Source organism: Rhopilema esculentum, chromosome 13, assembly GCF_057945365.1.
Source record: "Rhopilema esculentum isolate cy_ngs chromosome 13, ASM5794536v1, whole genome shotgun sequence".
Taxonomy (NCBI): domain Eukaryota; kingdom Metazoa; phylum Cnidaria; class Scyphozoa; order Rhizostomeae; family Rhizostomatidae; genus Rhopilema; species Rhopilema esculentum.
Window position 1 is genome coordinate 2,349,278 of NC_142827.1, and position 12,790 is coordinate 2,362,067.

General features: G+C 36.6%; 1 protein-coding gene and 1 long non-coding RNA gene across 3 annotated transcripts in view; one reads left to right on the top strand and one right to left on the bottom strand.

Annotated features, from left to right (window-relative positions):
- LOC135691622 (protein HID1) overlaps positions 1-4,760 on the top strand; it is a 28,867-nt gene extending 24,107 nt beyond the window's left edge. Inside the window, exons 24-28 of one of the 2 annotated variants that reach the window (XM_065209541.2) lie at positions 264-391; positions 992-1,083; positions 2,043-2,142; positions 2,725-2,783; positions 3,251-4,760. In XM_065209541.2, coding sequence (XP_065065613.1) covers positions 264-391; positions 992-1,083; positions 2,043-2,142; positions 2,725-2,783; positions 3,251-3,314 — 443 coding nt within the window. In that variant the 3' untranslated portion in view covers positions 3,315-4,760. Of the gene's footprint in view, positions 1-245; positions 392-991; positions 1,084-2,042; positions 2,143-2,724; positions 2,784-3,250 lie in introns of both variants that reach the window. The other variant, XM_065209540.2, reaches the window with a different exon arrangement.
- Positions 4,761-5,470: 710 nt separating this feature from the next.
- Positions 5,471-6,105, bottom strand: LOC135691625 (uncharacterized). The gene is made up of 2 exons (XR_010516768.2): positions 5,949-6,105; positions 5,471-5,840 (listed from the first exon to the last, which is right to left on the bottom strand). It is a non-coding gene; the product is annotated as an uncharacterized LOC135691625 (long non-coding RNA).
- Between the last annotated feature and the right edge of the window lie 6,685 nt (positions 6,106-12,790).

The window sequence follows — 12,790 nt, forward strand, 5'->3', positions numbered from 1 at the left end:
TTGACGCCTTGCTACAGCTGTCTCCCATTTCAAACTTAGAGCATCTATTTCTAAGATTAAACTTTTTTTATCCTAAAATGGAAATCAAATTGAGTCGATGCTAGAACTGTGATCAGTTTTGTCCTGTTCAAGCCCGCCATTCAGAACCTTCTTACTTGCGTCGTAAGTCATAAGGAGACAAACAGTATGGCGATATTTAAGGTAGATTTGTATTTTTGTTTTGAGGCATGAGATTTCAATTTTAGTTCAAAATCCACACGCAGAGCAAAGTAGCCCATCACGACGCCCTGGGGAACACCATCGAGCCACCCCAGATGGACAGCCAGCCGACAGTGAATACCCGACGCAAAAAAGGCCTGATGCTTCTGGTTTCATCGCTTCTGCTGAATGGGTACGTGTCTATTTTTTAAGATCGCTATTGCTGGCATTAAACAAAGCCAGAGGAAGTTTTTCATTTAGATAACGAGTATATAATCAAATGAGTTTGCGTGAAGGTGCCAATGGCCTTAAATCCTCACGAGCTTATAAAGAGTGCGACTAAATTCCATACCTCTGAGTTCCATACTTTCAAAGCTCTGTCTAAATTCAATGTTTCTTGCTATATTTCCAATTTTTTGCTTTTTTTCAACAGAGAAAAACATAATGAATCCTTCACTTTTTGATCTTTCTATTAATTTTCCAATAAAATTCGATCGTTATATCTCTGGGCATCTGAAAGTTCTTTAGGTCTGGCACCTCTCTGCTGTTCACGAGCAATAGAACTCATTTCTAGACATCTCGCATTCGACATGCACTAAAATTCAAATGTGGCCTATCTTCCTTTATTTATATAAGACCTTTCATACAGTCTTTGTATACGTCTTGGCCAATTGTTACAGGTTTTTCGTTAGACTTATAGTTGACAATGCAATACAACTCAACATGTTCGTCTATCAACATCCTGATAAGCTTTAAGCTGCGCCTCATTCGTCAAATTACTTGTCTCCACCAGGTCCATTCGTGGAAGCAGAAGCTGCCTCTTCAAACTATAATGAGACTGTTGCAAGTCCTTGTCCCTCAAGTTGAAAAGATTTGCATAGATAAGTAAGTTCACAGATGCATCCATTGTTTTTCATAGTTTCTGTTGTGATTTTCCATTGTTTTTCATAGCTTCTGTTGTGCTTTTCCATTGTTTTTCATAGTTTCTATTGTGCTTTTGCATTGTTTTTCATAGTTTCTATTGTGTTTTTATCAAGACGTTGTATTGTTCTCCTTGTTGTTTGAATGTTTTTACTTACAATGCTCCTAATCAAGGTAGTGGCTCTTCTGGAGTGTTTTTTTAGAATTGGTTAAGATGACTAAAGAAGATTAGAATAGATTAAGGGAAGAAAGAGGGTTAGAGGGAAGGAAAAAGCTGATACCATAGACAATATGAAAGGCTTACAATGCCTGCCAAAAGTCTTGGAACACTGACGTCAATTTCCAAGGTCAAAATCAATCATCCCCCTCTCCCTTACAGAACAATGTTGGTTTACTATCAAACGGGTTAGGATTTTAGGAAATACTTTCCTTTGCGCCTCTTTTATGATATTTCTCTAAATCATCAACATTGTTTTAGGGGGAAGGGGGCGGAAGTAGTAATTTTTTTCAATGAAAGGAATGAAAAATATCAAATGCAGTGTGAATTGGTGGGTGTTCCAAGTACTTTTGGCAGGCATTGTAGGTGAGGTAGTTACTTAAGACCATAGACGAGCTAATTACTAGTGAGTCAAACATATAATATATATATATATATATATGTGCAATCATTTCTCGGAAATAGCCAAGTTAACTTCTAGGAATCTTCGGAATGCATCAACTCACCTAAAGCTACCAAAGAAAAATTCTGAAAATGGACAGAAAATGCTTCTCGTTTAGAGGTGCTAGGTCTTGGAATGGCCTCTCAGCTGAGCGTCGTCGCCGGATTTCTGTTTTCAAGACTGTTTCTAATATACTTAGCAATGCTTGCTGCTTCAAGTAGTTATGTTAAATCTCATTTCAAATTGTTTTATATCTTTTTTAAGGGGTCTTACAGATGAATCAGAGATCATAAAATTTCTTCAACATGGAACATTGGTTGGGCTGCTACCTGTTCCACACCCAATTTTAATCCGGAAATATCAGGTACCAGCCATCTTTGAACAATCTGCCAGAATAATGATCACATAATGTAATCAGAAAACATTTTGTTGTTCTTCAGCTTAATCTGATAATAAATAGGCTATTGTCTCTGTTTCCTATGGCTGACTGTTAGAACTGTCAAAATTGTTAGGAAGTTCTACGCGCAGTCCTTTGTGTTGTGCAACTGAAAGTAATCTTTCGGATTTTAGAAGAGCTTTGAAATCATTACAAATTTTACGGCAAGAGAAACAGTAATTAGATGGAGATGCAATTAGCTAGATAAAATTATCAACATTTTTTTGTTTATTTGAGGCCACGAGAATTTATTCTCAAAAACGAAATATATGCAACGAAGAATAGTATAGGCTCCTAGAAAAAAAATCAAGAGTAAACAATCAAGGAAACGATATCTTTGATTTTTGCCTTGTTACTTGCTGTCAATATCCCGTCTTCCTTCATTGTATCACTGATTGTTAGAAGATCGCACTGGCACTCGTAATGTGAAACACTTACTATCAGCTCAAACATTTGAAAGTAAATTCTTTACTGTGTGGTCCTCCGTTGTATTTTGTTTTTGTCATTTAGGCAAATAGTGGCACACAATTGTGGTTCAGAACATACATGTGGGGAATTATCTATTTAAGGTAACTTTTCATCTCGCTGGCACTTTTCAGGAAAGCTACTTGATGTTTGGTGCTCTATGCAGCATTTACTTGCTTTTATTCTTTCAAGTTGCGGAAACTGAAATTTTGTTTCCGTTATTATATACTCATTTTCGTCATTTTTCTGTAGGTAGAAAATCTTTCCAGAAAAGCCTTAAAATGCTATAAAGATGTTTTTATCTACCAGGATAATAGGAACCATTTATTTATTTACAGAATTGAAAGATGCTACCTTGTCCGTGTTGCAATAGATTATCTGTTTCTTGTATGTTATCAAATCTTAAAACAAGACACAGTCGAACCCTCCCTTTATCTGACATTCTTCCCATCCCCAAGAAAAGTAAAGAAATATTTACAAACGCCCAGCGTGCTGTTTGCAAGGGCTATTTCATGCATGATTTCTTAATTATTAAGTGCCATATCCATCTTGTTTATGTTTTTTTTCGCAGGAATATTGATCCTCCTATCTGGTACGACACAGACGTGCGGCTTTTTGAAATCCAGCGTGTCTAGTTGACACAGTCAGGGCAGCACGAACAAGACTGCAATGCATTCGCTGCCATTTTCTTGAAATAAATACGACTTAGTCACATTTTTCAATATCTAGAACATAAGTATTTATTTTGCATTAAAAGTAGTATTTATGATGAAGAGGAACAGGAAAACGTCTCGTAGACAGAGTTCGTAATCAAGGGACTTTGATTCAAGTGCTGTTTTAAGGCCAATTTGTTTATTTTCGAGACGAGTACGGGATTTTTCAGTAACTTGAATGATGATTTTGCGGAATCATAAATTTGCTTTTTGGAAATTCTGAAGATAAGGGAGGGGGGTTACACCACCCAAGTATCTCATTTGTTATAGTTCATTTTCGCTATTATGGTTTTATTCAGGGAACCATCTTAATATTTTGTTGTTGTATTGGGGCTGAAGAATGTAATAGTATTGATGTAGAGTCAAGAATTTATGACGTCATTAGGATATATTTTAAGAATTTTTTTAATTTTGATCATGTAATCTGAAAGATCATCAAAAAATTGTTCCACATTTGATAAAGTAATCGAATGTAACAAATATTTGCTGAGATATGGCCACATGAGCAAGACTCTTTTCTACCAAATTAATGTAAGTTGTACGTAAAATCCTTGGCCCTAAAAACCAGTGACCGAAAACATAATGTAATTTGATCTTAGTGCTAAACCTTTTGAACCAAAACATATTGACTGAGGTGTGAATAGGGATTTTCTTTTCCAAGTCACTGTATTTTGGTCCTAGCCCTACTACCTATGAACCAAGCAAAAACTTCATTAGCACTTCAGTTAATTCCACGTTTTTCACTGGCCATATCTCAACCAATGTCTAACAGATTTAGCTGATTTTAAAAGCGTTGAAGTATGCGGTATTCTATTGTGTTCTTTCAGATTTGGTGCAGATTCAAGACTTCTAAACATATATTCTTGGACGTCATCAATTTTTAACTCTATTGTAAAATTCAAATCGCTGGTCATATTAAAGGCTTAAAAATGTAAAACTAGATGCTTTTAGGATTTCATTTTTTCAAGTTTTGTTTAGGTACCCGTATATTTGAGTTGATCCTCAACATAATTTATGCTGGGCTCCCGTTGCACCTTAAGAAATAACTAAACGCTGTTGATTTTTATATTCTAGGATTATTGAAATTACATTCAGATTAATTGGAGCTTCGTTTAAATATTTCAGCGTTTCTTTTTAAACACGCAAAAAATTAAGGAGATTATCATGATTTAGTTTTACTTTATTTTTCTTAAAAGTTTAACGTAGATATTAATCATTATGATTAAAATCTTTATTCCTTAAACAGCGAACATATAAATAGACAGCCGAGGACATTATGAGATAACGAGGTATTTCTTCTCAGTTGGAGTATAGTATTCAAAAGTGTAGTATTGAGAAAGTTTTATTAACCATGTTGGATGCTGAAAATACGCAGAAATTTCGTTGCATTTAACAATTTAAAAATCGATTTTTCAGAGTCTTTTCAAAAAACCTATTTGCCAGCAAGCACCCCACAAGCGCATAAAGTCTTTTTCATAGAAACTTGCCATAAATATTCCTTTATTGGAAAACGGTGGTTTTAGACTTGAAGTAGCTTTTCATTAACAAAAGCCTCCAAGCCAGTGGCAAAGGGCGGTACTTCATTTTTACAAACGACCTGTCGTCTTCCTACCCGCACATTGCACGGTCTTTTGATCGATAATTGTAACCGGCGCAGGCCTGGAAGGAAAAACATCCCCACGGACATCAAAAGCTCATGAAAAACACTTCGTCGTTCTTGAGACAAATTTTTGCCTGCGACCAAAAAACTCGTATACGACAAAAGTCAGCTTCACATATACCTGCAGTCAACGTCAACAAAAACTTGTATACGACGTAAAACTCCCTATTGATGAAATTCTGTCAAGACGAAAATCAGACGACTTAAAGTCTGAGTGTGTTTGCGAGAGAGGGAAGAACCGCAGGACAGGCTGTCCGCCGGATTTTGCGAATCTTGCAATGATTATAATATATATAAAGGGTAAAATCCAGGAACAAAGCAAAACGGCGACAAGAATCCAGTGTGGTCGTTAACAAAGCTTGCACCCTTAGGTCGTATACAAAGGTTAGGTTTGATTCAGAAAAAGAGAAATCCGGTCTAAACTTTAAAATGATTCTTTCAAGTATGAAGGTATTAGCCGTTGATTAAGCATCTATCTAAATGTCCGAAATGAGATGATAATGAAATAGAATTCAGTCCAGATCGATAGTCTCCTTCTTTTCCTTTTCTTCAATCTTCTTAGCTTCCTCCTCCACAGTGGCTTCGAGTTTCTTCGGATCGTCTGCCAACGGCACTAGCTTACTTAGGTCTTGCTTCATCAATTCTTCAGTAATTTTCTCGCCAAGGGTAGGGTTTATTTTCATGACTAGCGGGCCTAACTTTTCTTTTATCAACTCCTTGCGCTTTTCATCAGGCAGAACAGCGTCGACCTGTGTTGCAACTTTGCCAATGTTTGACTTGAAAAAATCCTGTGCGAAAAACGAAAGCGTTGGGTTCATTTCGATTAACAAAACTAGTTATTTACAATCAATAGATATCTTTTCTAACAACGATTGATAATTGACATTACCGCTTACCATTTTATGCTGCAAACCAAACCGAAATTTCGTTCGAACTTTGCAAAGCTACATGAAAAGTGTGCTCAATATTAAAAAATGCTGTAATTTTATTCACAAAGCTGCAAATGAAATGCAGCCACCTTCATTGTTAACTGCATTCAATTCTGGTTTGGGATTCTAATATGCAGGTACCTTTGTTACTTCAAGTCCAATGAAGTAAACATCGACAAAGAGACAAGTCACACCAGACGGAGGACAAACGCATCGTTATCAGACAAAATGCTTTAACTCGCATTTTTGTATTAGCGTTTCTGTCCTTTTTTAATAATGCACTTTCATTTCGTTGCAACAGAGGACTCTTTCGAATCAACTGCATATAGAGTTGCAATGCAAACAGGTATGGCGCCACCGGGGGTGCTTGGGGGGGGGGCAGGAGCCCCCCAAAAATTCATTGAGCCCCTCCGTCGGCACTTCAATTTTTGAAAAATTTTAAGCAATGTCGGTATTTTCATAACTTCCACTTCGTGATTTTTTTATTTTTTTTCATTGTTTGATTTTTTTTCAGTTTCGTTTTTGAACTGGAATTACCACAAGGGAGATGGTGTTATATGATCATTGTTGGTGGCTAACTCACTGTCGGCACTCTGACATTACAGCCCCCCCCAGCATTTCTTTTCTGGCGCCATCCCTGAATGCAAAATATGTGCAGAAATGACATTACCTAGAAAGATAGCTACAAAAATTCCATTTTTTAAATTTGCATATCCGTGACATAGAATTTTCGTTACAGATCTGTTGTATCAAGCTATTGAGATTCGAATAAAGCCATATAACTAACGAAGAACACAACATTAATCAATAGATTAAGACACATACCGTAGCAGTATTTTTTAACTGCACAACGCGAGAGCAAGTCAACACGATGATAATTTTTTGTTATCAATGGGTATTTTTCCTAGGCGGCTTGAAAAACTTATTTCTTATAATTTGTCTTCCTGTGTTTTGCTGATTATAGAATAATTTTTGACGATTCACACCTATGCTTTGCAGTTCCCGGAGAACAGAACATTTTTTCCTTGCAAACGTCTATGGTGTGGTCCATCAATAGGGGTGTATTTCCAGAGGGCTGAGCCCCGCTGGTTAATGCCGAAGGGAAGCTAAATTTAGCATGAAAATTTTTGAAACTTTTGTGGAAATTTATGTCGGGCTAATTTGAAGTCTTTCAAAATCTATTACATACAAATTCTTTATAACTTGAAGCAAGATCTTACTTTATCTTGCTTGAAAGTGATGTGATGTCTCAATAATTTTTTAACCAAATTGCAAAATCCATCTTGATTCTTGATGCAAATACATGGATATTATTATCAGATGCACTTCCCTCCCAAAATGTATTTTTGTTTATTGCTTTAAATTGTGAAATGGAGGGTTTATTAAGAAAAGCCAGTTTATACGAGGCCCAAATTCAGTGAACGCATCTGCCACTAGGCATGCGCAGTGGAGGAACATAGGCCAATTTCAAAAAATGGCGGCAGAAAGGCTTGAGGATGCACTGCATAGAGCTCCAAACAGGTATACAAGTATAACATTTGCTCTGCTTTCTTGGTGTTTTTTGCTTTACTATTGTTATTTTGATTTTCTTCGAAAGAGTAACTAGCAGGGACGTAAATTGATAAAAATTTGGGGGGGGGGGAGGGGTGAAGGGCTCAACATTCCCGACCGACAAAGGTCAATTCCAATTTTGTATGAGGGCCTAAACTTTTATAGTTTTTTACCACCAAAACCTTATAAATTGTCTATGGGAGTTTACTGTGTTTTTTGTTCGTGTTGTGTATTGTTTGTGATTATTTTGAAATAATAATTCCTCCTCTTCCGCAACCCTTTTAATTGTTGATAATTTGATTTAACGATTTCATGTAAATATCTTTGTTCGTCATAAAGTTATTGAGTGATTTGATTTGTCACAAAAGCAAATGATTTGTTGCAAACTTGGACAGTGACTTAATCTTGTTCCTAAAATGAGTGGTGGATGGCAAAGATAAAGATTGGCCATCCAAGTATAACTTGTGCACCAGGGACGTCACTTCACTAATTTTTTGGGGGGGTGTAAACACTATTGCCCTGCAAAATTTTCCCTGTAAAACAAGTATAGATGTACTGTACTTATGCATATATTACATAAGTACATATATTATTTTCAAAAAGCAACACAAACCAACAATCGCAATAAAAAAGTCAATAATTAGTCTACTTTCACACTAATTTACTTAATTGAAATTCTTCTCATTTTTTTTCATGCCATACTTTTAATACTTTATCAAGTGGGATAGTGTCTGTTAGGTCTTTCTCACAAGCAAGTAGAATGAGATCATTCAATCGTTCATCTTTCATCCTTGATCGCAGCAAATTTTTAACAATCTTAAGTTTGCTAAAGGTTCGCTCGTCTTTAGCCACAGACACAGGTGCTGTAAGAAGAAGGTTGTAGCATTTGTAAACCGTTGGGAAAAGTCGTCTGTTTTCATATGAAAATTTGGCAGCCTCTTTGACGGAAGTTGGCTGGATCTGTTGCTGTTCAATCATTGACTTAAAAACATCTAGCTCACATAATATAACCCCTGCTTCAATATGAAAGCCTGGTGGGAAAAGCTTTTAAAGATCGTGGACTGTTTCTGGGTTTATCGTTTTGAGTGGTGGCTGCAACGCCATTGCCAATGGCTCAATTTTTTTTAAGCATGCCTTGATATTTTCACCATACTCTGCTATCAGAGAATCGAGAACAACACACATTTCTGTTCTGTAGAAGGAATCAAATTTAAATTCCGCTGATGTTTCTGGACCGTTGTCAATCTTTCTTGGCTGCAACCTGAGTTGATATTTCCACTAAACTCAGCCGCTGAATCTATTCCATGCTGTTTAGCGCACTCGTTTAGAGCATCCAACTCTTCATCCATAGCCTTGTTATCAATGCGAATCTTCTTAAGATTTTCTACTGTTGCTTCAATTAACTTCATCGCATCTAGGATGTTAAGCTCTTCTGCTTGGAGTTGCATCGTCAAAATCTTTGTTTTCTTCATAATTAATCTCATGAAAATAAATGCAAAAAGAAAGTCAAGTCACTTTTACCCTTCATTTCTGTGCTGTTGTCACTGACAACTTTTTCAATTGCTTTGAGTATGCTTTGTAAACTTCGCCACACTGCTTCTATCGACTCTGAAGAGTAGACCCATATCGTTTTAGACATGTTGCGGAGTTTCAAGGAGTACTCATCAACTTCTTGAACTTCTTTATTGTAAATTTTGTTTCGTTTGGAGCTGGCACTGAAGAAAACATATATATCTTGAAGATTATCGTATATCAACGTAATTATGGCACTTTGTTTTGCACAATGCTCTTTGAAAGTATTAGATCGATGCCCTTGACATGGAATGTACGGGACTGGTCTTTCAAGAATATCTTGTAGAACCCTCTGTGCCCCTGCAATTCTCCCAGACATATTATTTACGAAATCGTATGTTTGGAAGCAGAGATAATTCACATTAATTTCATTTGCTTCCAGACACTTGAGAATACATTCTGCTGTCTTATCTCCATGTTTGTCATTGCACTCTTTCATTTCCACGACTCTCTCGCGCACAATTCCATTTTCACCAATATATCTTGCAGTCACAACCATTTGATCCTTATTGCTAACATCGGGTGTTGTATCGGCCGAAACCGACAACATTTTAGCACACTCAATGTCATATTTTATTCTTTCTCTAACATTCTTCCCCCAGATCTCTAAAAGTTCATTTTGTGAACTAGAATCATGTATTTCGTACTGAAAGGCTTCAATCGTTTGCTATCAAGCCATTCTTTCATCTGTAGACAGTGCCTGGACAGAAGATTCACAAACTGGACAAAATTGCCGTTCTGGTCTCCTGCGGAGCCTCTGAAAGCAATTCCTTGCCTTGCCAATGTTCTAGCAATATCAAACAAAATGTTCATTATCGATTTGCATTTTTTTTCGTCAGCCTTCTCCTGAATGATGAAGTCCTTCAGATGCCTATTCATTTGAATGTCAATATGTCCTTGTTCGACTGAAAACCTAGCAAAATCAGCCAATGCTGCTTGGTGTGCTTCAGAAGAAAAATGCTGAGCAAGCTTGCCACTTTTCATCTTATGCCATGATGCGATACCGTTTATCCAAGCAGTGTCACTTTTTCTTCGCGAGGGGCACGGAAATAAGAAACTCACTTCACAATACCACAACAAATCGGAAAAACTAACATATGTTTTGGATTTGATAAGAAAGTAAAATGAATTAAGATATTTTGTGAAACTTGATTTCTAATCTCTTTTGCCCTGCGAGAACTACTAATTCCTTCTGCTTTGTCCTGCAAAATGCTGTTTTTCAGGATTGGGGGGGGTGAAACACCCCCCCCAAACCCCCCCCAATAGTTACATTCCTGTTGTGCACTCCAAAGATCTCGTCAAAAACTGCCATGAAATCCAAAGTGGTGATATAATTTGTAGTAATTTTAAATAAAATCTGAGTTGAAGCCATTTTGCCAAAGATAAAAGACTGCAGAATAGAAATGATTCCCTAGAGTAGTTGTGACCTAGTGGATAGAAGAAAAGAAAACATTTTTGCACAGATTTAAAAATTTCTCCTATTTGTTAAGTCTGCACACAGGCTATTATAGTTGAACCTGCTGCATATAGATAGAAATGTGATTGTATGAATACTAAGGGTCAAAGACAATGAGATTGAAACAAAGAAATGAAAATTGCTCCAAACCGACAGAGAGTTTTAAATCTGGCCTTGCAAACTGTTTGAATCACAGGGTTGTAAACAATTTTGAAAAATGGATGGTTACACTTAACAAGCAGTCTCCAGTATGAAATATAATTTTTTTTTCTTTGAATGTCACACTTCTTTTTTGACAAATTCCCATAATTGAACATCATGAAGAGAAGTATCTTTTCCCCGCAACTTTATCACCACAAGTTCAGTAATTTTTCTTGTATACAATGTCACTAATTTTAGAATGCTAATGCAACATCAAAGTCATCTTTCCTTTAATAAATGATTGATAATGACTGAAACTAGTTCTGGACACTTGGCGAATCAAGGGGAGGGGTAAAGCCTTGTTCTTTAAACAATGACATTGTCATCTCTACTTCTTCAAATATACACCTTTTTTCTATTGTTTAAAGAAAGGCCTATTTTCTTTTCAACATTTGGGGGCAACTTTACCCCTTTATCCCTGTTGTCTTCATATGAGAATGTATGCTGCCAACTTAATCCATGTTTTAAGAAAAATCATTTTGTGACAAAGATTTTTGGCAGGAAAATATCTTTTTTTGAGAAAAATGACGAAGCACAAAAATGTTTAACAAACAACCCATTAGACAATATTTGGTGCCATGACAATTGCCACCATGACAGTTTATTGAATTTTATGATCAAGATTCTGTGTGAACACCAGTACTGTCTACCACAAAAACAAACAAATCTCTAACAAAAACCTTGGCGTGAAGAAATTGGAAGATCCCTCTCCACTAGATTACTCCGGGAAAAGGATCACAGAATGCACTCTGGTTTAAAAAAGGCATTTTGTTAGGTTCATTGTAATTTCTTTCAAGCCTTTTTGGGACAACTTTACCTCATAACCAGTATTGCCTTCATATTAGCAAAACTGGGGCAATTTTCCCCTTTTGCCTTCATATGAAAGAATTTGTCTTATTTTATTGTTTTAGGCAAGGGGGTGCTTCTTTAATGTGTGTAGGCAAATCTATATTCAAGTATGATGAAAATCTTTATATTTCCCATGGGAAACACATGATTGAAACCTTTGAAAGCCAAACAATTTTTAGCTATGATCAAATGTGTTAAGATAATATGCCAACCATTTGCTGGTTGTCCGCTTTCCTAAAATGGGAACTTGTTCTTATGCACACCAGTATTTATAAGACATTGGTTTTGTCTTTTGGCATAGTCATTTTTGTATTAAAATCATATCAACAAAGCTCAAGGTTATGTTGCTCAAAGGGGGCTGTCCAGGTCTCATTTGCCGACAAAGTGGTTGGGCCATACTTTATTTGAACAATTTTTTTGCGGTACAGAATTTGAAAATGGCTTTGAAAAAAGCAAACATTTTACAACATTACAACAAAACTGCCCCTCAAAGAGAACAGCCTCCTCGATCTTGTAGGTCTAGAAACACTGTTAAAACAAGTGATTCTGCCATTGGTCAACATCTTTTAGACAACCCAGATTGTACAAAACTCTATAATGACGACATGTTTCGGATAATTGGCAGAGCCCAGTCGTCCTTCCATCTAGCAGTTTTGGAGTCAATCTACATAAAAACGAAAAAGCCGCCATTGTGTAGACAAAAGGAGTTCGTTTTCTCTCTTGGACTCCATTGGTAATTTTTCTTTAGGCTCGCGGCACTGATTGGTCAACTATACCGGTCTTGTGCTTGCGTTTTTCTGATTGGCCTATTTCGATCCACAACTGGGTATATATTTTTCAAACGTGTTTTTTCGGAACCTATTCTGACGTTTTATGCTCTGAGGAGTGTCAGACGAAAAAGCTTTAAGTATGTTGTAAAATGTTTGCTTTTTTCAAAGCCATTTTCATACTTTATTTGTTGACACTTTTGAAAATTAGCTGATGAAACACCCCAATTGGTAAATAACTCCACGATTTTGAAATTAATTTTTTTGAAGGTTTGTCTCAATAGCTCAGGCTCTGTCCCCTCATGCCCCCATAGCTCAGGCTTTGTCCCCTCATGCCCCCATAGCTCAGGTTCTGTCCCTGTATGCCCCCATAGCTTATCCTCTGTCCCCTCATGCCCCCATAGCTCATCCTC